The sequence below is a fragment of the Syngnathoides biaculeatus genome, chromosome 13 (genome assembly GCF_019802595.1).
Source record: "Syngnathoides biaculeatus isolate LvHL_M chromosome 13, ASM1980259v1, whole genome shotgun sequence".
NCBI classification, from domain to species: domain Eukaryota; kingdom Metazoa; phylum Chordata; class Actinopteri; order Syngnathiformes; family Syngnathidae; genus Syngnathoides; species Syngnathoides biaculeatus.
The window spans coordinates 19,929,284-19,951,941 of NC_084652.1; the positions used below are offsets into that span (position 1 = coordinate 19,929,284).

Sequence of the window (22,658 nt, forward strand, 5' to 3'; positions counted from 1 at the left end):
GATGATGAGTGAAAGAAGAACTCAGTTCATTTTGGTGGTCAGTTAAGTTTTAATCAGCATCATACTCAATACAAAATAATAATAATAAAATGATCCTACAAGTTTCCTTCACATTTCAAAGTGACGTCTGAAGTTAACCAAAGTAACGAATCAGGTGAGCTAAACAAAGGTCAGTGTTTCACAATGATATAAGGCTACCTCATAAGTCCACATGATACAGTGTGATACAGTCAGAAATGTTAGTGTTAGTGTAGACATAAACATACATTCAATAGTGAAAGCAGCAAAACCAAGGGGAACATCTGATATAATTGCTCTTCAAGAACACAGTGTAGTCCTATATTACACTGAAGTCGACAACACAATAACGAGACGTTTGACTTTTTTCCCTCTTGTACATAATTTCTGACAATTACAAGAGAATTGTCTTTTTTTAAATAAATCACAAGAGTAAATATCAAGTGAGGCTTTTTCCTGAAGTTATCTCAAAGTTAGGTAAAGAATGTAAACTATATGAAATTACAATGTGTCCAAACCTTCCACTCTACTTTCATGTAAGCCAATGTGAAGTTCACTTTGACTGATAACATTTTTCACATACTCTCTAAGCTACACACACTTACAGTATACAATAATTGTGAAATGAAATGAACATGTTTGGTTCAGTGATTTTTTTTCAGTACTAGAACGGTTTTTGAACTTCATAATAAAAATACACTGAATAAAAAATGTGTGCTATAAGCTTTCAATAATGCTGTGAGGTTTTTTAAACAAAAAAAAAATACTGATAATGCCATCTTGCACTCATGTTTTCTAACATTTTGCTGTATTTAAACAAAATACTCATATTTGAGTTCATTTTTTATAGTTGTCAGTAAAGAATATGACAAGGTGATGCAGCCATTTGCCTCTCACTGTTCAAGAACAATGATATCAGCCACTCCGTGGACTTGTGTTAGCTGTTTGCAGTCAAGAGATGCCACCAGTTTCCTGGTCCCAGGTTGGGTCGGGATGAAGTGTTCTGTCAGTGTCACGGTCGAGTGACCACTGACATCACTGCGATAAATGAATGACATGTCAAACATCAAGTAAAAGGATCCATAGCAGGATGTATGTGGTTGAAATAGATTGAGTCCTACCCCACAAACACTTCATGGCCTTTCTGGAGACCCAGTCCTTCCACTCTGAAGACAACACTCTTCAGCATTCTTGGCAGCGGGTTGGTGAATGTGATCTTGGCTGCCATTTCCTTACCAACCACAGCTTTCCCCAAAGGCTGCCAAGAATAAATTCAGAATGTATATGATTTCATGCAAACACATTTGATTTGATCATGAAGCTAAGTGAAAAGCCCACCATGATGTTGAGATCAGGTGTAAGAAGCCTGAAGCAAGTTTGGTTGGCCAACACTTGCTTGGTTTCATTGACTCTTCCGGACAATGTCAGCATCAGTGCTGCCTGGTCCACCAGCTGGTTCTGGTATTGTTGATAAGGCAAAACCCACTCGATGATCTTTTCTGTGTATAAATATAGAGGAAAGTTTTAGAAAACGCTTCCAACAGCACCCTTTACTGGTCATCAAACTGTTACTTCTGCCACATCTTGAACAACGATCTCACCAGTTCTCCTCTAGGACAACATTCAGGCATGTTCTTTTTCACAGGTACACACGCAAACCCTGATACTTACAGTATGTAATATCCTTTTGGTGGGAGAGGTTACTTTCAGGCTTTGGTGTGACATTCTCACTGTGCTCTTTTCTAGTTAAAAGATTGAATTGTAGCAGTAAAATACACTCACTGGGCAGTTCCACAATCAATGAAGAGCTTCAATAAATGTGTGAATACCGTTTATGATGCAGTGCACTTCTACACCTCAGCAACCTACAACCATACTGCTACTTTAAATACATAAATATCTCTAACTGTACATTATAACCTTCTGAATAATTTTCACTTCTTTAGATTTTAAACGTTTATGATGGTGACTATTCAACTACTGGAATCCATCCATCCAACTATTCTTATCCTGTTCAGGGTCACAGGGAGCTGGAATGTATCCCAGTTGGCTTTGTGCAAAAGGTGACCTGCACCGTGGACTGCACCAGTCATTCAAAGGGGACATCCATTCATCCATTTTCTTCACCGCTTATTCTCACAAGTGTCGCGGGAGTGCTGGAGCCTATCACAGCTGTCAGTGGGGAGGAGGTGGGGTAGACCCTGTACAATCGCAGGGCACATCGAGACAAACAGCCGCACTCACAATCACATCTAGGGGCAATTTTAGTGTGTACAATTCATGCTGCATGTTTTTGGAATGTGGGAGGAAACCGGAGTGCCGGGAGGAAACCCACGCAGGTACGAGGAGAACATGCAAACTCCACACAGGCGTGTCCGGGATTGAACCCGGGACCTCAGAACTGTGAGGCCAACGCTTTACCAGCTGAACCACTGTGCCACCCAGGGCACATAAAGTATAAAGATAAACAAACAACCTTGCACGGAAGTCGTGAGGGTATATCACTACGCCATACACCTTGGAGGGAATATCAAGTTGATATCAAAACACTTGAAAGGATCATCGCCCTCCTTTATTTGACCATTAAGGCTCTGTTTTATAAGGAGAAACTTTGTGAAAACCAACCTTCATTGGGCAAGAGCTCCACTGGCAACTGCTCCTTTTTGATAGTGTCCTTTACAACACCTGTGTAGTACATGACAGCCACCTGACTGTGTAGTGTAGTTCTACGTGGCTGAGAGCTCAAGTTCTTAACCACGATGTTCAGGTGGGCATCGGCCCCCATCCTGGGCCCCTCTCCCACCATCATCACTTCCACATTGACATCCTCTGCTATAGCCGTGGAGTAGACATCTGGCTTGCTGCCAAAACGACTGGCAGTCTCTACGGCGATACGTTCTTCCTCCGATCCTGGCAAAAATGGAAAGAGATAGAGTTACGGTTATAGATTACACATTGATAGTCATCTTTCATGTCAAACAATGCTAATGAAGATACATGGTAATTCAAAATTTGAAAGCATTGAATGAATTGCACCTATGCCTTTAACAGCACTCAATGGTAATTATATTCATTTATTCATTCATTTTCTGAACTGCTTATCCTCACTAGGTCTGTGGGTGTGCTGGAGCTTTTCCCCACTGACTCTGGGAGAGAGTCCAAACTGGTAATCAGCCAACAAACAACTATTGGCTCACACATCCACAGCTACGGACAATTTAGAATCTTCAATTAACCTACAATGTATATATTTGGGTTGTGGGAGGAAACCAAAGTAACCAGAAAAATATCCTTGTAGGGACGCGGAGAACAGGAAAACTCCACACAGGCCAGGACAAATTTGAACCCACAACCTCAGAACTGTGAGGCAGATGTGCTAACCAATTATATCTGCCTAATCATTATAGTACATGATTACAAAAATGAAACAGAAACTGGTACCTTCCTGATGTTTGTAAAGATGAGTGATGTCAGCTCGTTCATCAGATCCAACTGCCTTTGTGCTGATAAAATGGCCAACAGCCTTCTTCTCACTGTGGATCTGGCTGAACGTACCATCTAGATTCCTTTGCCAGTAGATCTTGTCACTGTTGACCTAGTAAAGGAGTAACATTCCAGCCATTACAGAACAGAGTTGACTTGCCTTTTATAGAGCTGATGAAGTCAATAAGAAGTGAGGACAGAATGAAGAATATCCCACCTCTGCAAAGACAAAAGGTGTGTCGTGTTTGAGGTAGACCTGGCCAGAGCGGATGGCTGTCACAGAGGCGGGGCCACAGCGGAAGGTACCCTGGCTTGTTTCCTGAGGAGTGGAGTCAACAGCTTGCCAGCCCCCATGACCATGGGGCAAGTCAGGCCTGGCCATCCAGCAATCATTCCATACATGGAAATTCCTACACATAAAGCCATAAAGAGCTTTGATATTAATTTTATCAAATAAATGCTCTGTGGGCGGCATGGTGACGTAACTGGTTAGAGTATTGCCCTCACAGTTTTGAGGACCAGGGTTCCTAACCCTAACGCTGGCTGTGTGGAGTTTGCATGTTCTCCCCGTGCCTCCAGTTTCCTCCCATATCCCATAAACATGCATTAAATGGAGACTCTAAATTCCCCCTAGGTGTGATTGTGAGTGTGACTTTTGTCTGTCACCATGTGCCCTGCGTTTGGCTGGCAACCAATTTAGCTTGTACCCCGTCTCCTGCCCTATGAAAACTGGTATAGGGGCAGTACTCCAACGCCCTCGAGAGGATAACAGGCTCAGAAAATGGATGGGTGGATGGAACAATAGAGATACTGTGTAACTTCTTCATGGAGATAATTTGAGTACGAGAAGTGGGGTACACACTGGACCAATCACCTGTCAATCACAAAGTGACTGTGAATATGTTTTTGACGAAAGCTGTATAAAACTAGAGAACCTTTGTCAACAAATATGTTGTAAGAGTTGCAACCCTTGGGATGAGGACAAAAATTTATTTGACTTTGTTTCTCAACTAGACAGACAGACAGACTGACAGAGGGGTTTAAATCCTGGCCCTGCCTGTGTTGAGTATGCGTATTCTCCATGTGCCTGCGTAGGTTTTCTCCAGGCACTCCAGTTTCCATCCACATCCCAAAATATGCATTAATTGGAGGCTCTAAATTGTCTTTAGGTGTGATTTTGAGTGTGACTGTTGTCTTTCTCCATGTGCCCTGTGATTGGGTAGAAACCAGTCCATGGTGTACCCTGGTGCATGCATGTTGACAGCTGCGATAGGTTCCAGCACTCATGAGGATAAGTGGCTCAGAAAATAGATGGATGGATAAGGAAATTATATATATATATATATATATATATATATATATATATATATATATATATAGCAGCCCTATGGGGGGGCACAAACCAGTGCAATCTGTAGGCCGGTCCCAAGCCCGGATAAATGCAGAGTGTTGCATCAGGAAGGGCATCCGGCGTAAAAACTATGCCTAACAAATATGAGCGTTCATCTAAAGAATCCCATACCGGATCGGTCGTGGCCCGGGTTAACAACGCTGCAGGGCGTCGGTGGAAATTCAGCTACTGTGGGTCGAAGACAAAGAAGAGGAGGAAACCGGATTCGTCGTCAGAAGAAAAAGATGAATGCACAGAGCCAACAACTGAGTGTAGTGACTTTGAATGTTGGGACTATGACAGGAAAAGCTCAGGTGTTGGTTGACATGATGATTAGGAGAAAGGTTGATATACTGTGCATCCAAGAGAGCAGGTGGAAAGGTAGTAAGGCTAGAAGTTTAGGAGCAGGGTTTAAATTATTCTACCACGGAGTAGATGGGAAGAGAAATGGAGTAGGGGTTATTTTAAAGGAAGAGCTGGCTAAGAATGTCTTGAAAAGAGTATCAGATCGAGTGATGAGACTAAAATTTTAAATTGAGGGTGTTATGTATAATGTGGTTAGCGGCTATGCCCCACAGGTAGGATGTGACCTAGAGTTGAAAGAGAAATTCTGGAAGGAACTAGATTAAGTAGTTCTGAGCATCCCAGACAGCGAGAGAGTTTTTTTTTTTGGTGCAGATTGTAATGAACATATTGGTAAAGGAAATTGCGGCGATGAAGAAGTGATGGGTAAGTACGGCATCCAGGAAAGGAACTTTGAGGGACAGATGGTGGTGGACTTTGCAAAAATTATGGAGATGGCTGTAGTGAACACTTATTTCCAGAAGAGGGAGGAACATATAGTGACCTACAAGAGCGGATCTAGAAGCACACAGGTGGATTATATTTTGTGCAGACGATGTAATCTGAAGGAGATTACTGACTGTAAATTAGTGGTAGGGGAGAGTGTAGCTCGACAGCATAGGATGGTGGTGTGTAGGATGACTCTGGTGGTCGGTAGGAAGATTAAGAAGACAAAGGTGGAGCAGAGAACCATGTGTTGGAAGCTGAAAAAGGAAGAATGTTGTGTGGTCTTTCGGAAAGAGGTGAGACAGGCTCTCAATGGACAGCAGAAGCTCCCGGAAGACTGGACTACGACAGCCAAGGTAATCAGAGAGACAGGCAGGAGAGTACTTGGTGTGTCTTCTGGTAGGAAAGGGGAGAAGGAGACTTGGTGGTGGAACCCCAAAATAAAGGGAGTCATACAAGGAAAGAGATTAGGGAAGAAGAAGTGGGACACTGAGAGGACTGAGGAGAGGCGAAAGGAGTACATCGAGATGCAACGTAGGGCAAAGGTAAAGGTGGCAAAGGCTAAACAAGAGACATATGAAGACGTACACCAGGTTGGACACGAAAGAAGGAGAAAAGGATCTCTATAGGTTGGCCAGACAGAGGGATAGAGATGGGAAGGATGTGCAGCAGGTAAGGGTGATTAAGGATAGAGATGGAAATGCATTGGCTGGTGCCAGTAGTGTACTAAATAGATGGAAAAAATACTTTGAGAAGTTGATAAATGAAGAAAATGAGAGAGAAGGAAGAGTTCAAGAGGCAAGTGTGAAGGACCAGGAAGTGGCAATGATTAGTAAGGGGGAAGTCAGAAAGTCACTACAAAGGATGAAAAATGGAAAGGCAGTTGGTCCTCATGACATACTGGTGCAGGTATGGAAGCAATTTGGAGAGATGGCTGTGGAGTTTTTGAACAACTTATTCAAGAGAATACTAGCGGGCAAAAAGATGCCTGAAGAATGGAGGAAAAGTGTTCTAGTTCCCATTTTTAAGAACAAAAGCGATGTTCAGAACTGTGGGAATTATAGAGGAATAAAGTTGATGAGCCACACAATGAAGTTATGGGAAAGAGTAGTGGAGGCTAGACTCAGGACAGAAGTAAGTATCTGCGAGCAACAGTATGGTTTCATGCCTAGAAAGAGAACCACAGATGCATTATTTGCCTTGAGGATGCTAGTGGAAAAGTACAGAGGTCAGAAGGAGCTACATTGTCTCTTAGTGGATCTAGGGAAAGCCTATGACAGAGTACCAAGAGAGGAACTGTGGTACTGCATGGGTAAGTCTGGTGTGGCAGAGAAGTATGTTAAAATAGTACAGGACATGTATGATGGCAGCAGAACAATGGTGAGGTGTGCCTTAGGTGTGACAGAAGAATTTAAGGTTGAGGTGGGACTGCATCAGGGATCAGCTATGAACCCCTTCCTATTTGCAGTGGTAATGGATAGGCTGACAAATGTGGTTAGACTGGAATCCCCTTGGACCATAATATTTGCAGATGATATTGTGATATACAGTGAAAGCAGGGAGCAGGTGGTGGAACAATTAGAAATATGGAGACATGCAAAGGAAAGGAGAGGAATGACGATTAGCCAAAGTAAAACAGAATATATGTGTGTGGATGAGAGGGGTGGAGGGGGAAGTGTGAGGCTACAGGGAGAAGAGATAGCGAGGGTGGATGACTTCAAATACTTGGGGTCAACAATCCAGGGCAAAGTGTGGTAAAGAAGTGAAGAAATGGGTCCAAGCTGGTTGGAACAGCTGGTGGAAGGTGTCTGGTGTTCTATGTGACAGAAGAGTCTCTGCTGGGATGAAGGGCAAAGTTTATAAAACAGTGGTGAGGCTGGCCATGATGTACAGATTAGAGACGGTGGCGCTGAAGAGACAACAGAAAGCAGAACTCGAGGTAGCAGAAATTAAGATGTTGAGGTTCTTGCTCGGAGTGAGCAGGTTGGGTAGGATTAGAAATGAGCTCATGAGAGGGACAGCCAAAGTTGGATGTTTTGGAGACAAGGTTCGAGAGAGCAGACTGATGGTTTGGACAAGTTCAGAGCCGAGAGAGTGAGTATATTGGTGGAAGGGTGCTGAGGATGGAGCTGCCAGGCAAAAGAGCGAGAGGAAGACCAAAGAGAAGGTTTATGGATGTCGTGAGGGAAGACACAAGGGCAGTTGGGGTTAGAGAGGAAGATGCAGGAGATAGGCTAAGATGGAAAAAGATGACACGCTGTGGCGACCCCTAACAGGACAAGCTGTAAGGAAAAGAAGAATATACATAGATAGATAGATAGATAGATAGATAGATGGATAGGTAGATAGATAGATAGATAGATAGATAGATAGATAGATAGATAGATAGATATAGATAGATATAGATAGATAGATAGATAGGATAGATAGATAGATAGATAGATAGATAGATGATAGATAGATAGATAGATAGATAGATAGATAGAAGATAGATAGATAGATAGATAGAAGATAGATAGATAAAATTGCAATCATGAGGGTGCAAAACTTTCTTAATTTGGGTCACAACCAAAGTGTACAGCCGAATAGAGTCATGAATTTCCTAATTAAGAAAAACAAGAAATAAGAAAAACAATGCAAATATCTCACTTGCAATTCTGTCACAATTGGGGCAAGTGAACGTGAGGAAGGCAAGGCAAAAATGTGGAGGACCAACGCGCAGGGAAGCATAGAGGCAAGGCAGTAGCCCAGGAATTGCAACTAAACATTATTTAATTCAAAAAGAAGGCAAACAAGGCACATGGAAAAAAACAAACTAACCCATGTATCAAAGAAAAACCCTTAACCAGACCTCAGACCCAAAACAATACATGACTAGGGACTAAGACATAGCACAGAAAGATGATGGCACTGACACAAACATGAACAGAGACATGCACAAACAATAGAACAACGAGAACTGAAAGAAACCAGCGACACACACTGATACACAGAGTATACAAAATACACAGAGTGACGAGACAAGGAACACTGAGGCAAGACATGAATGGCTAGAAGGAGCTGATCAGTCAACAAAAGGTAGAAGGTTCACAACAACAAGTGGACATGACTAACTTTAAGCACAGATGGGAAAATATAAAAAAAACTAGATTAGACCAATACTTCGACCATGACACTAAAAAGGGAATAAAAAGAGAAGAAAATCTTCTACACTTTGTGTGAGATTTATTAATCACTATGTATATTTATCATACATTTGCTGCATTGAAGAAAAGGCTTCGGCTCCCAAAGAAGAATGCTTCACTCAGCACATATGTAGTTATCATACATATTTGTTTGTTTCAAATTACTTCTCCTTTTAAAGGAAAGTCTTAACAGCAACAGAAAATGATTCCCACCCTGCGAGGCAACCAAAGGCGGACTGCTTGGAACAAGATTGCTGAAAACCTGTTGCAACTGATATCTGAATGCATTTTCTAAACACATGCATATTGTAAGTTTCCAACTGCATGCAGACACATAGTCACACACAAGTTTTGCTCGCCCCCAGCCTTTAGGATTGTAACCGTTGGCAAGGACGTACTAAATCTAATAAAAACAGAGGGTTCGTAGTCAAGCATTGTACCTTGCAGTTTTTCTTCGTTCTCCTTGAGCCTCAAGCAACAGAAAACTGGTGTCTTTTCTCTTTATTTTTTGGCATTTAAAGAATGTCAAATTGGATTTACCTGACACTTTGGAGCTACAATTTTTCTAAAAAAGATTACTGTATGTCTGCCGCTATTTCCCTTTCAATTTATTTATTACTGCTGGGTCAACAAAGGAGCTGGTTTATTGCTACAGTACAGAACATACCAACTGTTAAGATAAGCAAATTAAGAACTTAAATCGATTGTAAAAGTCTGGTTTCAGTTCATTTTATGCAAACTAATAGTTTGGTTTTCTTAACACTGAGTGAAAAAGCTTTATGAATGTATGACATTTCATTCAAGTGACATTTCATAATATTCAATTACTGTACATTCATAGACACTCTTAAGGGGCATTATAATGTAACTGCTTGCCTCAAATTCAGGGGGACTCTCGCAAAGGGCAATTCTAAATATACAGTGACCTCTGATGGTATGGATGTTGCAGCAGGCAATTTTGCCGAGCAGAACATCTCGGGTCACGTCACATCATGTAATACTGTATACAGTTATGTACTTACCAGACAGAATCACTATTGAGGTAGTCAATTGGGTCCATATTCTCATCAAAATATACATCTGTTGTGAGGGACACATCAGTGTCGTGAGCAGACTGGAAGTTGGTCACACTCCGAGCAGGTATGCCAAGACAACGGAGTACTGCAAACATTTATAACAAGACAATGACCTAATTATTGGATGACAATTTAGCAGGTGATTTCATAATGCAATTGTGCATCTAGTTTGGTTAGCCCAATGTGTTTATTCATTTTTACTATGGTGACATTGGCATGATTAGGTGATACTGCACTTTACTATGCTGGTTGAATGAAAGTGACAAATGTTACTGTATGAAGGACATAAGTAGAAGGGATGACAGGAATGTCAATGTGAAGTATTCAGGGTATAAATGAGTTAGGACTATCAGCTGGCTGTCATACTATACACGCACAGGAACAGTAAGGTTTTTACAGTGAGTATTTGACTGAAACAAGCCTGGCAGTCTCAGAGTCTTTGAAAATTTCCAATAACAGGAGAAAAAGTAACTACATTGGTTGATTCAGTTGTCACTTTTTGGGAAGGAGAGGAAGGTCTACACACTCGGGAAAATATTGCATCTAAGTCACTAAATTGGTGTTTATATGCCACTTTCTCATTCTGACCTTCAAGGGTCTGTTACACACAGCCCAACATGTTATCTTTATTAAAGTAATACACCTAATAATTTCTAAAATACACTTTAAATTGTTAGGGTATAACTCCTTGCATAATATTTTGAAAGAAGATTATTTCAAGGTTCTTTTGTTAAAATTTCCATGAAAAGGCAGTGTTTCTTGAAAGCCATCCATCCATCCATCCATCCATCCATCCATCCATCCATCCATCCATCCATCCATCCATCCATCCATCCATCCATCCATTTTCTGGGCTGCTTATCCTGACAAGGGTCATGGGATTGCTGGAGCCTATCCCAGCTTTCATCGGGCATGAGGCAGGGTACACCCTGAACTGGTTGCCAGCCAATTGCAGGGTAAATAAAGACAAACAACAGTCGCATTCACAATCACACCTTGAGACAATTTCTCCAATGTCTCCAATGAATGCATGTTTTTTTGGGATGTGGGAGGAAACTGGAGTGCCCAGAGAAAACTCATGCAGGCATGGGGAGAACATGCAAACTCCACACAGGCCGAATCTCGGTCCTCAGAACTGTGAGGTCAATGCTCTACAGCTTCCACTGTGCCGCCCAAACCAAAAATGCCTCTGCAAAAAAAAAAAAAAAAAAAAAAAAAAAACAACCTCTGCAAACCTACTTGGAAGACATTAAAGGCATATATAAAATATCTTTTCACACCTTCCCTCATATTTGCTCGCACACTTGCCTGATGTTGTGACTCCGGAGAAGACCCAACATTGCCCATATGACACAGGTGTTCCATTGGACGAGTGGTATTTCCTCAGAATCTCCACACTGCTGCTCCACGCAGCAGGAGACACTCCATCAGAATAATTCCCTGACCAATTTCCAATCAGAACTCCATAATCATCTTGGGCATTTATCTGAAAGAAATACATGCAAATCAGACAGCAGAAATACTCAAATACCCTTCAAAATCTCATGCTGAGCAACATGCACGTGAGATTTAAAAAGTGGATTTATAAAGTCCAACCAATGGTAAAAAATTTGCCTACTAAAAACAATGCTCCCAAAGTTTATCCTACAACAGCATATGATTATGAGTAAAGTACTTACCATGGCCGATATGACCCTGACAACATTAACGGGATCCCCTCGACCAGATGGTGGCATATCACTCTTTTCCAGAATGAATAGACATGCTTCCAAGATTCCTTCTTGAAACTGTAAAAAAAAGTATTGTTTTATGAAGTTTATGTGAAGATTATGGACGAAAAGCCAGTAGAATGGTTTATCGTTCGCAGAGGCAGAAGTATACTGGCACTTGTGAAGTGAAAAAACCTCAACATTGACCGGCCACTGCATTAGGTACCTTGAAAAAAGCAAGTTTTTAAAAACCTCTATCACTGCATCACTAACCGATAACTACAAAAATCGACAAATGGTTAACCTGTCAAGGTGGACCAATATTATCTTTTGGTGTAGTTGGTAATTATTTTGCTTGTGCTTTTATATTGATTAGATGCATGTTGTGGCTTAGTTTGAAATAGTGTGCCCATGTTGCTAACACATTTCAAGAAACCTAAACCATCTTCATTTGATTAATTGTTGTATCACTAAAGCATGTTAAAAATATAATTTCAACCTAACATTTTAACCATGAAGCTCAACGGCTTGGTAACAAATTTATTAAAATATGCTGTATGTACTTAATGGCTTAAGTACCCTCTAATGACTACTTAATGCTCTTTAGAGCAACATTTGCTTTTTTAGGAGTTCAATACGAAAATCATAGGGACTGACACATAGCTCAAAACAGACTGGATCGTTGTTGTTTTTCTTACCACAGCATTTCACAATTTGAAATAAGAAATAATGGTGTCATTTTTTTTCTGGAGACTTCCTACCTGACCAAAGTTCCAAGTCCGAACACCAATTTGCTTCTCAGTTCCATAGTAAATTCTTCCAGTGTCATTCAACACGTATTCCTTCCTCTCCTCTTCATCATCCAGGAAGACTATGTCCTCTGAAAGAAACAGCAATATAAAACAGCTGTGATTTTTTTGCCGAATATTATCCATGCATCCATTCATTTTCTTTTGACGCTTATCCTCACGAGGGTCACGGGGAGTGCTGGAGCCTATCTCAGCTGTCAACGGGCAGGAGGTGAAATACACCCTGAACTGGTTGCCAGCCAACCGCAGGGCACATAGAGACAAACAGCCGCACTCACAATCAAACCTAGGGGCAATTTAGAGTATTCAATTAATCTTGCATGTTTTTGGGATGTGGGAGGAATTTTTGGGAGGAGTTTTCTCTGGGAGTGCTCAGAGAAAACCCACGCAGGCATGGGGAGAAGATGCAAACTCCACACAGGCGGGGCCGGGAATGAACCCGGGACCTCAGAACTGTGAGGCCAATGCTTTACCAGCTGGACCACCATGCGCCACATATTATTATTATTGTTATTAGTAGTAATAGTAGAAGTTTTTTTTTCATCCACATCGCTTTTTCCTTCTCATTTTTCTACTTTGCTTTCTATGGAAGTGGATGCCTGGTCTATTCCATTCTTCAGTGACTAAATCATACAAGAATGCCATTTCTTTTCACAAAAAATGGAAGAATTTCAACAGAGCCAGGAAATGGTTCATAAACATGGGCCCCAGTGCTACTCGTGCAGGGTTGACTGTTTGTTTAGCACATTTGCCATTTTTATCCCATCTCTTGTACTTCATTGTTGTTACAATGGGTGGAAAACGTACGACAAAGATAGACAAGGAACCACAGTAAAATTAAAATGTTCATAGCAAAAAAAGTGGAAGGAAGAGGCTTCCAGTCATGAGGGACAGCTAAGAGAAAGAAGGGAAGTTATGTGATCGGGGGAGGAGGAGGAGGGCCAAGAAAAGGGTGGGGGTTGGAGTAAAACAAGACTCTTGACATCTTGCAGGAGAACTGCATCTGGCTATATCATGCAGCTGTGATTCTAGTGTTTCCCTCCCCATTGAATATTTCTGAAATGTAAATTAGAATGCATCTAGGATAGGAAGGGTTCTGAGGTGAAAGTTTGTGTTGGGGCCAGGTCAACGAATTGAGCAAAACAGGATGGAAGTGTCTTTTTTAAGTCGGAGGAAACACAGTTCAGTAGGGCAGTAGAGAGTTTGTTACCAGATGTAGAAGAAATGTGTGCACTTGCATGCCAGTGTTTTATCCATTATTTTGGCCAGACAGGGAAATTGAAAACCGTTGTTCTTCTCATACTACAAGACTTTTATTGATCTTACCTGGACACCAGGGGTTGAAGAGCATGATGATGTTCTTGCTGGAGCTGTAACTATTTGGAGTTTCATTTTTCAGGGAGCTAGTTGTGACTATCAGACCATAAAGCCCAATCACTGCATTGGCTGCAGAATGGATCGACAGTTTAACCTTGTTGTCATTCTGCTCTTCAATCTTAGCCCCCCATCGTTTATTGTCCAACGTATCAACCAATGGGATGATGACGTGTGTGGCTTTGGAAACCAGTGGTAGTGGACCTACAATATATAAATCAAACAATATGGATGATTTCTTGCTGTCGTTCAGATATTGAGCAAATATGCATATAAAAATCATGTTAAATAAGAACTTTGAAATATACTATGTCAATCCGTCCTATTTGGAAAAAGGTCTTTTTCAATATTTTAAACTGGATATTGTTTGCAATAGTAAAACAAACATGGGATCAACAACTCAATAACAAACTTAACATATAATAACATCTGTTTATCTGAAGTTCATTAAATTTTAGACAGTTGTTCCACTGGTGATTTAAACAGACTTGTATAAACTATTGGCAAGATATTGATAGATTAGAAACTCAACATGAAAAATCTGTTCAACAACAATTATATTGGATCATCCATCCATTTTCTGAGCCGCTTATTCTCAATAGGGTCACAAGAGTGCTGGAGCCTATCCCAGCAGTCATCAGGCAGGAGGCGGGATACACCCTGAACTGGTTGCTAGCCAATCGCACATCGAGAAAAACAACGGTTGCAGTCATAATCACACCTAGGAGGAATTTGGAGTCTCCAATGAATGTTGGATGTTTTTGGGATTTGTACGAAAACCAGAGTGCCTGGAGAAAACCCACACAAACTCGGGGAAGAACATAAAAACTTCACACAGCCTGAATTTGAACCCCGGTCCTCAGAACTGTGACGCCAACACTCTAAGCAGTTACACCAATGTGCCACCTATATTGAATCAATACATGTAAAATATAAATGACATTTAAATCAACCTTCGGTGCAGAACACTTGCAAATAAAACAGATTCGAAAATTAGAATTACACGGTATCATTATAAAACATTATTTTTGCCAACTAGCCCTGGAGGATTGACTGACTGATGTGATAAAAGTCCTTTGCAAAGACTTGCTTAGATCAGAGTAGGTTAAGAAAACAAAATATTTGATGTACAAGTCCTACGACACAATTTTAGTGAAACTACAGCAAGTCAAGTTACATCCTCATTTACAGGACCTGATGGATTACAAGAAGACTAAACTATACTCCATAACTCTATAACAAGGTAACATTTTGTAGTTCATGAACAAAGGGATTTTTCGACATTACCTGTCATGAATGACATGAAATAAACAGCACATTTGTTAGCTAGGATGATTTAATACACACTTTCTTCCTAGCTCTTTACTTTACATTATTCCACTGAACATTTGGCTGTCATTTGGTTTAGTGAGGACAGTTTATCAAGAATCCATTGTTCTATATCCGGACACTAACAAGACCCCACCACCATTTCGCTTCCACTGCAGAACATTACTGACAAGTGAAATCAACAAATTCTTTACTGACATTGGTAAATCTTTCACTAAAAATTTTTTCTTCTCTCTCGACCAGATGGTGAGTTGTGAAACTCCAACATAAAAAAAACTTTTCACTTTGGTAACACCTTAAGTCTTATTTCAGCAAAAGAGGGACTGCAAGTTACTCTAATGCAGTGTTTTTTAAACCAGGGGTCATGCAAACCCTCGACACCCCCCCCTCTCCGCTTTAAAAATTTTCAGCCCCCCCACCTGACAATTTTCACTGGCTTCATAATTTTCAGTGCCCCCTCCAGAAAATGTAATCTCCGAAATGGAGGTGGGGGGTGGGGGGTATGCCCCAAAAACTTTGAAAACCACTGCACTTATGAGCCTTTCTTTAAAATTTAACAGCTGAGATGGGTGTGAAATCTTGCCATTTTTCTTTTGTGATGTAACAGACATTATTCCAGAGAGGGTAGAACATGATTGTAGTATAAAGTCAGAAAATATCAGAGGGAGGTTTCTGGTATCCTGGGGTCTGGAAGCTGTTAAGACTGGGCGGAATCCAAACGTTCTGATGTCATCATGGCTGTTTAGTTTAAATAGAGTAAGGCACACTGCGTCTCCTAATCTTGGGCCGACAATTACTTGTTAGACATGAAACCACACAGTAAAAAGTGCCTATTACATTTTTCATAGGTGTATCTTTATCATGATTCGCCCTCATGTGCTACTGCACCTCTGAGCTTCAGAAGAGGGGTAACCAAAACTAATAAAAAACAAAAAATGATGATGAATTGAATTTGTCCGTACGTCATAATATCTCAGCAAAATGTCTCAATGGACCCTTTAAGACCACCAAAGATATTGATGCAAAACAACACCTAATACAAACCACAGGTAAAAAAAAAAAGCCTTACTCCTGACCTCACAGACCTCACAGCTTCATAGAATTGTGACACAGACACGTTTCAACCTGTATTAGGAAACTCTGACCTCACAAATATTCTCTTGGATGAATGGAAAAAATCCTGATGACATTTCCCCAAATCCTGTAGAAATTCTCTGATCAAGAATGGGGGATATTTCAACAACAGAATGAGGATCAAGTTTTTTTTTTTTTTCATTTTCTCTGAGTGAAGCAATTGCAAATTAGTTAGTTAAGCATTGCAGTAAGACATCACCAAGAAGCATGCTGTAACACATTTGTAATTATTTGGATTTAATCACATTTTGGACATGTAAAATCTTGGGAAACCAAAATTAACTCTCCAGTGTGTTAGAAAAATGAATTTTCCCATAATCCATGCACTTAATTGCATTGCATAATTTACAATATAAATTCAAATATATATATTAGAAAATAGGCAGCATGGTGTTATAGTCCGTTGGCCTCACAGTTCTGAGGACTGGGGTTCAAATCCCGGCCCCACCTGTGTGGAGTTTGAACCAGGGACCTCAGAACTGTGAGGTCAACGCTTTCTCACTGAACCACCATACCACCCACCAACTATTTTATTGTACTAAAAACACCTTTCCATATAATTTTGTTTGAAGATGTATAATTACAAGGACAAATGTCGCGCATCTGATATTGGTCATCCTGATGATGTGCATAGAGGTGCAATGTTGACGTTGTTGTGCAGTTGTGAGGGCTCACACTGGAGACACATACCTGTTCTCAGATCCAGATGCAGCTTGTCAGTCTCTGCGCTGAAGGGCCTGTTGAGCTCTAGCGCTATTTGGAATATCTGTCCCCTGCGTATGATCAGCTCTTCTGAATGGTACAGGTCAGTGTGATGCGACTGCCTGTTTGTGCCTGTTTTGGAGCTCAGCAGATCCACAGAGCACACAGACAACTTCATAACTGTGGAAGAAGTGTGGAAAAAACTTTAATGTTTCACTGCATGACTGGAATTTCATACAATAATTCACCCCAGGACATTACCTTGCATTTCCTTTGAGTCTCCATTTTCTGGTTTTAATCCATCAAGTTCTGGAATCGGGGTGGGAGCGTTGACCAGTTCCACCTTATCTGTGATATCATAGGTCTTGTTGTTCTGGCATTTGCAGCAGCATGGGCACATTTTCCGAAACCAGCGGTGGCAGGCACTCTCTGTTTTTTCTTCCCCTTCCTTCTGAATGGACAACTCCACCCGAGTGGGTGGGGATGCACCAGGAAAGCGCCCCACATCTGATGTGCGAAATGTTAGCCTCTCACCTGGCATCCTACCAGAAAAACACAGTAATTTATTTCCATCAAGATGCTGTGGATAGTTATCAAAATGTTAAGTCATTAAAGAGCATTAAGACCGAAGGATGAAAGTAGAATATAAGAACATTGTTAATATTCTATCACTATTCTCCGAGACCAAAAATATAGCTCAATCATTTGCATTTTTAATAAAATATGAACCTCTAAACAACACATCATATTTAAATTAAATTACCTTCCACATTTTCAGTGACAGTGAAAACACAATTATTTTTTTTGTGCAGCTGTGTTAAAGTCCACCTGATTCACTCAAATGAACACGAACATTCCTCCTTTCTTTCCCTTTATGTTTAGATCACAAATCAGTGTTTATCCTTCTCCCTTTCTCCAACAATCATTACATTTCATAGTTGCACCCTGCCGGCCTTCATGGATTTATTCAAGCATGCTGTACACACAAAACTCTATAACTACAAACAGCTGGATTCTCCTGTGTGTGTGATTGTGGTTGAAAATACACTTTAAGTGTAGATGTACACATCATATGGAAATTTCTCACAATGGGTGTGTGGAAAAATCCCAACCCTCCTCGCAAAAAAACCCCCAGAATTTGTCCATACGTCAGAAAAAAGCCCATGTTACTCATTTATTCTCGGTTTTGACTCAGGGTCTGAAATTTCAAAGTGAAAAAAAGGAAAAATGCCAAGTTTACTAAAACGAAAGCAAAAGGAAGTACAATGTAATTTCATTTTGCACTTGTTCTTTCACCTCCATTGTTCAAATCTTGATTTTCCTTCATCTCATCAAGAAAGCCACACTGCCCACCATAAATAGCAATAAATCAAGATTAGTAAAAACATTAAAGCATGAGCGGAGTTCTGTTGGCTCTTGTAAAACACCCATGAAGAGTAATGGGAGTCGATAAAACACAAGAAGAAATGCAACACTGCTTTATGTAACAATTGAGTGGTTGGTTTATGCCATCATTATTCTAGTTTATGGTACCATTGACTTTGTACTAAACCAGGGGCACCAACCTTTTTGAGGCTGAGGGCTACGTCTTCAGCACCGATCCTATGAAGACCTAGATGACTTGTTTGCTGCAAAATTCCAAAATGACAAATCTCCTTGTACAACTATATAAATACTTTATTATATGATATTGTTTTAAAAATGGCATTAATGTAATCAAGTCAGATTCAACATTTAAAATACAAATTCACTGTGTTTTTTTTGAGGAAAGTTAGTGATGGGAAGTTATGTAGTCCAGTTCAAAGGGCAGAGAACAGCTGAGCATACGTTTGGGTATGTATCTGCAGTTACAGTTTTAAGAATTTAAAAAGAATTTAAAATTCGTGACTGCTTTGTGTGTGGCTGCTCTCCCTCTCTCGTTACTCTTTTGTGTGTGCGTGTAATCTGTCATTTTTAACTGTGGCTTCCCGAGTTCATTTCGTGGTCAGATGAAATGTTGCTAAATTGGCTGTTTCCAATTCCACTAAATATTTGGCACAAACCTTCATAATCATTGTAATAGAGACAGTGGGTTATGTCAACTCTGTGGAAAGTATTGCAATATGGCATCCATCCATAAGCACAGCCACCCACTTTGACCTTCCTTGCATTTGAATCATCCATCCATCCATCCATCCATCCATTTTCTGAGCTGCTTATCCACCGGATGTGAGTGATTTTGAGCTAAAAATAGCAAGACATTTTTATTTACGTTAAATAAATCCTTCAAACAAAACTATGATAGAGCGGTTAAATCATTGCAAAAATGGATCCCAGCCCAGTCAGTGGCTATTCAAAGGAACTTTTCAAGGCAGGGAAACTTCGGTCTTTTGACTTCCGATAATCTGGTTTATAGGGGCATCAAAAATAAATCCGACCTTGGACAGCCAGTCAGCTTTGCATTCTACTGCCTATTGTCGCGATACTGCTTAAGGTATTTGTGAATAGAAACTTTAGGCAAGTGATGATTCTGCAGATTAATATAACCATGTCCCGCGACCCTTGTGAGGATAAGCAACAAAGAAAATGGATGGAATATAACCATGCAGTAATTATATTGTGTGCTGGAAAAATACTCTCCTGTTGTGTGTGTATTTAGAAAATGTAAGTTTTCAGTTTTTTGTTGAAATCGTTCCATGTAAACTAACTTTCAGACCAAAATTTACATCATTTTTATTAGCATGTTCAGTATATTTTCAATAAAGTACTTAATGTTAGAACATGAACTCCTTTCAGTAGGGATCACACCAACAGCTGTCAGGTTTTCCCTTTCCCCTTGGAGTAATTTGCAGGAAGTTGTGTGCTCCGCTCATATCCACCTAATCCATAATACATTACATTTATTGTGGGATAGTTTTCAAATATGAAGTATACACAAATTGGACTGTGCCACCGAAGGCCAAAAGACTCACGAGACCTCAAAATGACAAATTAGCTCCTTACCCTGACCCCTGAAGCAAAATAAATCAATGAATAAATAAATAAGTGACTAACTATTTTGAAATGAACGTACAGTTTTTCTCTGCCTATCCCTATAATGCAAGTCACTTGTTCCTTTCTGGCGCCTGTTCTCGCCCACTCCATCTCCTGTCCCCAGCGAGCTTGTGTTGGCGTGGCACCACAACTGGAATGCCAACTGGCCCCCCGAGATAAGCACCTCAAACTCAGGTTCTGTTTTGTCGTCCGAAGACAGCAACAGTCAAAAGACGAGCCTTGTATGCTTGCTAATGATTGGGTTTTCATGTTTTTTGTTTCATGTTATGTTTTTCATGTTCACAAACAGACCCAGTAAAACAGATCAAATGGCACAGGAAAGTCACCGACTGAGTTTATGCATCCTGAATATAGAAATGGGGAAGACAGAGGTCATGTGCAGGCTACTGGCCACCATGCAATAGGTCAGCTGGTTCAAAAACAAATCTTAACTATTATCATCTGACAACACTTAACACACCAACCACCATCATCTGATTTATACAGGCTGTGAAGGCCTCTTGTTAGTCAGCTAATAGCTGAAGAGAGCTTATTACAGTCATTTTGTTTGTGATCATTAAAGGTTCAGCTTCCTGCTTTAATTTCTTTGAATGGCTTATTTCTTATATGCCCGAACTTTGTTCAAACTGTAATAAAACTGTCCATTTCTCCCAGTGCCCTTTCTCAAAGGAATCTCTCTGTAAACTAAAGGTTAAAAGGCTTCCCTCTCTTTTGTGAGAAAGGAAACTGTTCTCATCCAACCATGAACAAGATCAGTGAAGGAGAAAGAAAATTTAAAAAGTCTTACTTTCTCTGTGTTGTACTCCAAAGATCAGTGTTGAATAGTCTGCCTCCTATCCTCAAGAACTTTCAGGATGTAGTCAGTCTTTACTACTACTTGGACAGACTGCTAAATATGACAGCCAGGAATGTACTGCATGGGGCTTTAAAGGCTCACACACCCACTCTAACACACACTCCGCCCCGCCACGCACTGCTGAAGTTTCTCCCACTCTCACTAAGTTGTCTCTTAACGGCACTCAGCACTATTTGGTTGTGTTTGTATAAAACAGAGCACGTTGCTCAGTGGGGCTGCAGGATAATCGAACTGGTGCAGGCATGAGAGAACATTCTAGAACAACTACAGTGATGAAATGATGTGCAGTAGTATTGGGATAATATAATTTTAAAAGGAAAGTGAGCGTGTTTCTTTGTATTCTGTATATTCATCCAAAAGTGTATCTTGATAGGATCTTTTCAGAATTCCCCTCCAGTGTGTGACCAAATAAAACAGGATTAAACTTCCTTTACAAGTTTTCACTTCTCCTCACCTGACTAACTAAAACTGATTATTACTAATTTTCCATCAGACATTTAATTTGATTCCAGTTGAGAAATCGCAATGATAAACAATCTACCATTATTCACCTTTTAAAAAATTTCTGTATAGCAAGCTAATGTTAAATCTTAAAGAGCAGTGGAGCAGTTTCATGCGGTTTCGCATGATTCACAGCAATGATGTCAGAGGTGATGATATGTGAATGAGCTGCCTGTCTTTTTCTGCCACTCAGAAGGTGTGTTTAGTCTCAGAGGACTACAACATACTGTAAAATAGTTGCTGGTTAGATTACAGAGGATATAAGGAAAATAAACATACACCGTTTAAAAAAAAAAGGTAATTTGAAAGTTCAAAGGAGAAGGACCACTACCACCTAGCCAAAACACATTACACGTATCTGATTTAAAACAAACATTTTGTGTATTTATGATTGAATGATATAACAAGTACAGTTTGGGCATTTACCATTCAACTTGCGATACGTGAAACATGTTAAATACATGAAAATATTCACAGTGCTTTAATGGTGGATTTATAAATTCCCTTAAGCTCTTTGGAACCAAATTTCTGTTAACGTGATTACTCGTTTGCTTCAAAAGTCACAGTACACTCTGTGAAAGGCTCCTTGGTGTGTGTATTCTTGCTTCCTAGACATTACTCCAACAATTACGACAAAGCTCTTCTTAATGGTATCAGTGCTGCAGCTGCTTTTTCCTGCTATAACAAGTCAGCATTTCGCTAATGAAATTCAAACCCTGTTGTAATATTCAAAACAACCAGAGTATGTTTTACAAATCCCGCTATACCGAGAGACACTCTGATGAGCGACAGGGTCAACATTCACAGCGTTGGAAAAAAGAATACGTGAGTGGAAACATAAATGGTGACTTGGGCTCCCTGAGCTTCCGAGAGCAACAAAGGTGAATGGTTTATGGCTGGCAGTGTTTGGGGAAAACCAGGTGGCCTCAAGTTGCTCAAAGGAGACCGCTTGAAATGAACTCTTAGTACATCAGTATGTCCTTGCTGATGAGTTATCACTCAGTATTGGTATGCGCTCTCATACGTTGAATAATAACCACATTCCCTTCAACGCTCCCCTCCACACATGCATTGTAAAGTAAAGTCACTTCCATTTATTTCTCCTATCCAAATACTGTACCTAAGTATGGGGACCATTGGACCATAGCGGTGTAAAAAATTAACCTGAAATCCACTGATGTCGAAATGGATTCTGGAAGGTTTGATCATATAGAATTCCAGTTTCTTAAGGCATCTACTTGAAAATAAGATAAAACTTTCTTTGTTTGTG

General features: G+C 40.3%; 1 protein-coding gene across 2 annotated transcripts; it reads right to left on the reverse strand.

Annotated features, from left to right (window-relative positions):
• Positions 1 to 20,948, reverse strand: tgm1l1 (transglutaminase 1 like 1). Of its 2 annotated transcripts, XM_061840136.1 has the most exons (14): positions 20,819 to 20,948; positions 17,260 to 17,540; positions 16,987 to 17,178; positions 13,786 to 14,037; positions 12,412 to 12,530; positions 11,621 to 11,728; positions 11,250 to 11,427; positions 9,888 to 10,026; positions 3,719 to 3,911; positions 3,460 to 3,613; positions 2,644 to 2,928; positions 1,357 to 1,517; positions 1,140 to 1,276; positions 1 to 1,056 (listed from the first exon to the last, which is right to left on the reverse strand). In XM_061840136.1, the coding sequence occupies exons 2-14, from the start codon at positions 17,537 to 17,539 to the stop codon at positions 912 to 914; spliced, it is 2,343 nt and encodes a 780-aa protein (XP_061696120.1). In that variant the 5' UTR covers position 17,540; positions 20,819 to 20,948; the 3' UTR covers positions 1 to 911. The 2 variants fall into 2 exon arrangements, with proteins under 2 accessions (XP_061696120.1, XP_061696121.1); XM_061840137.1 differs by lacking the exon at positions 13,786 to 14,037.
• Positions 20,949 to 22,658: the final 1,710 nt, after the last annotated feature.

What these genes read in the sequence shown, in the direction of transcription:
- tgm1l1 (XM_061840136.1), bottom strand. Translation starts at nt 17,539, where the DNA reads ATGCCAGGTGAGAGGCTAACATTTCGCACATCAGATGTGGGGCGCTTT. An exon ending in AGACTCAAAGGAAATGCAAG is followed by an intron (nt 17,179 to 17,259) that starts GTAATGTCCTGG and finishes CTTCTTCCACAG; the next exon opens with TTATGAAGTTGTCTGTGTGC. An exon ending in CACCTTTTGTCTTTGCAGAG is followed by an intron (nt 3,614 to 3,718) that starts GTGGGATATTCT and finishes CTCCTTTACTAG; the next exon opens with GTCAACAGTGACAAGATCTA.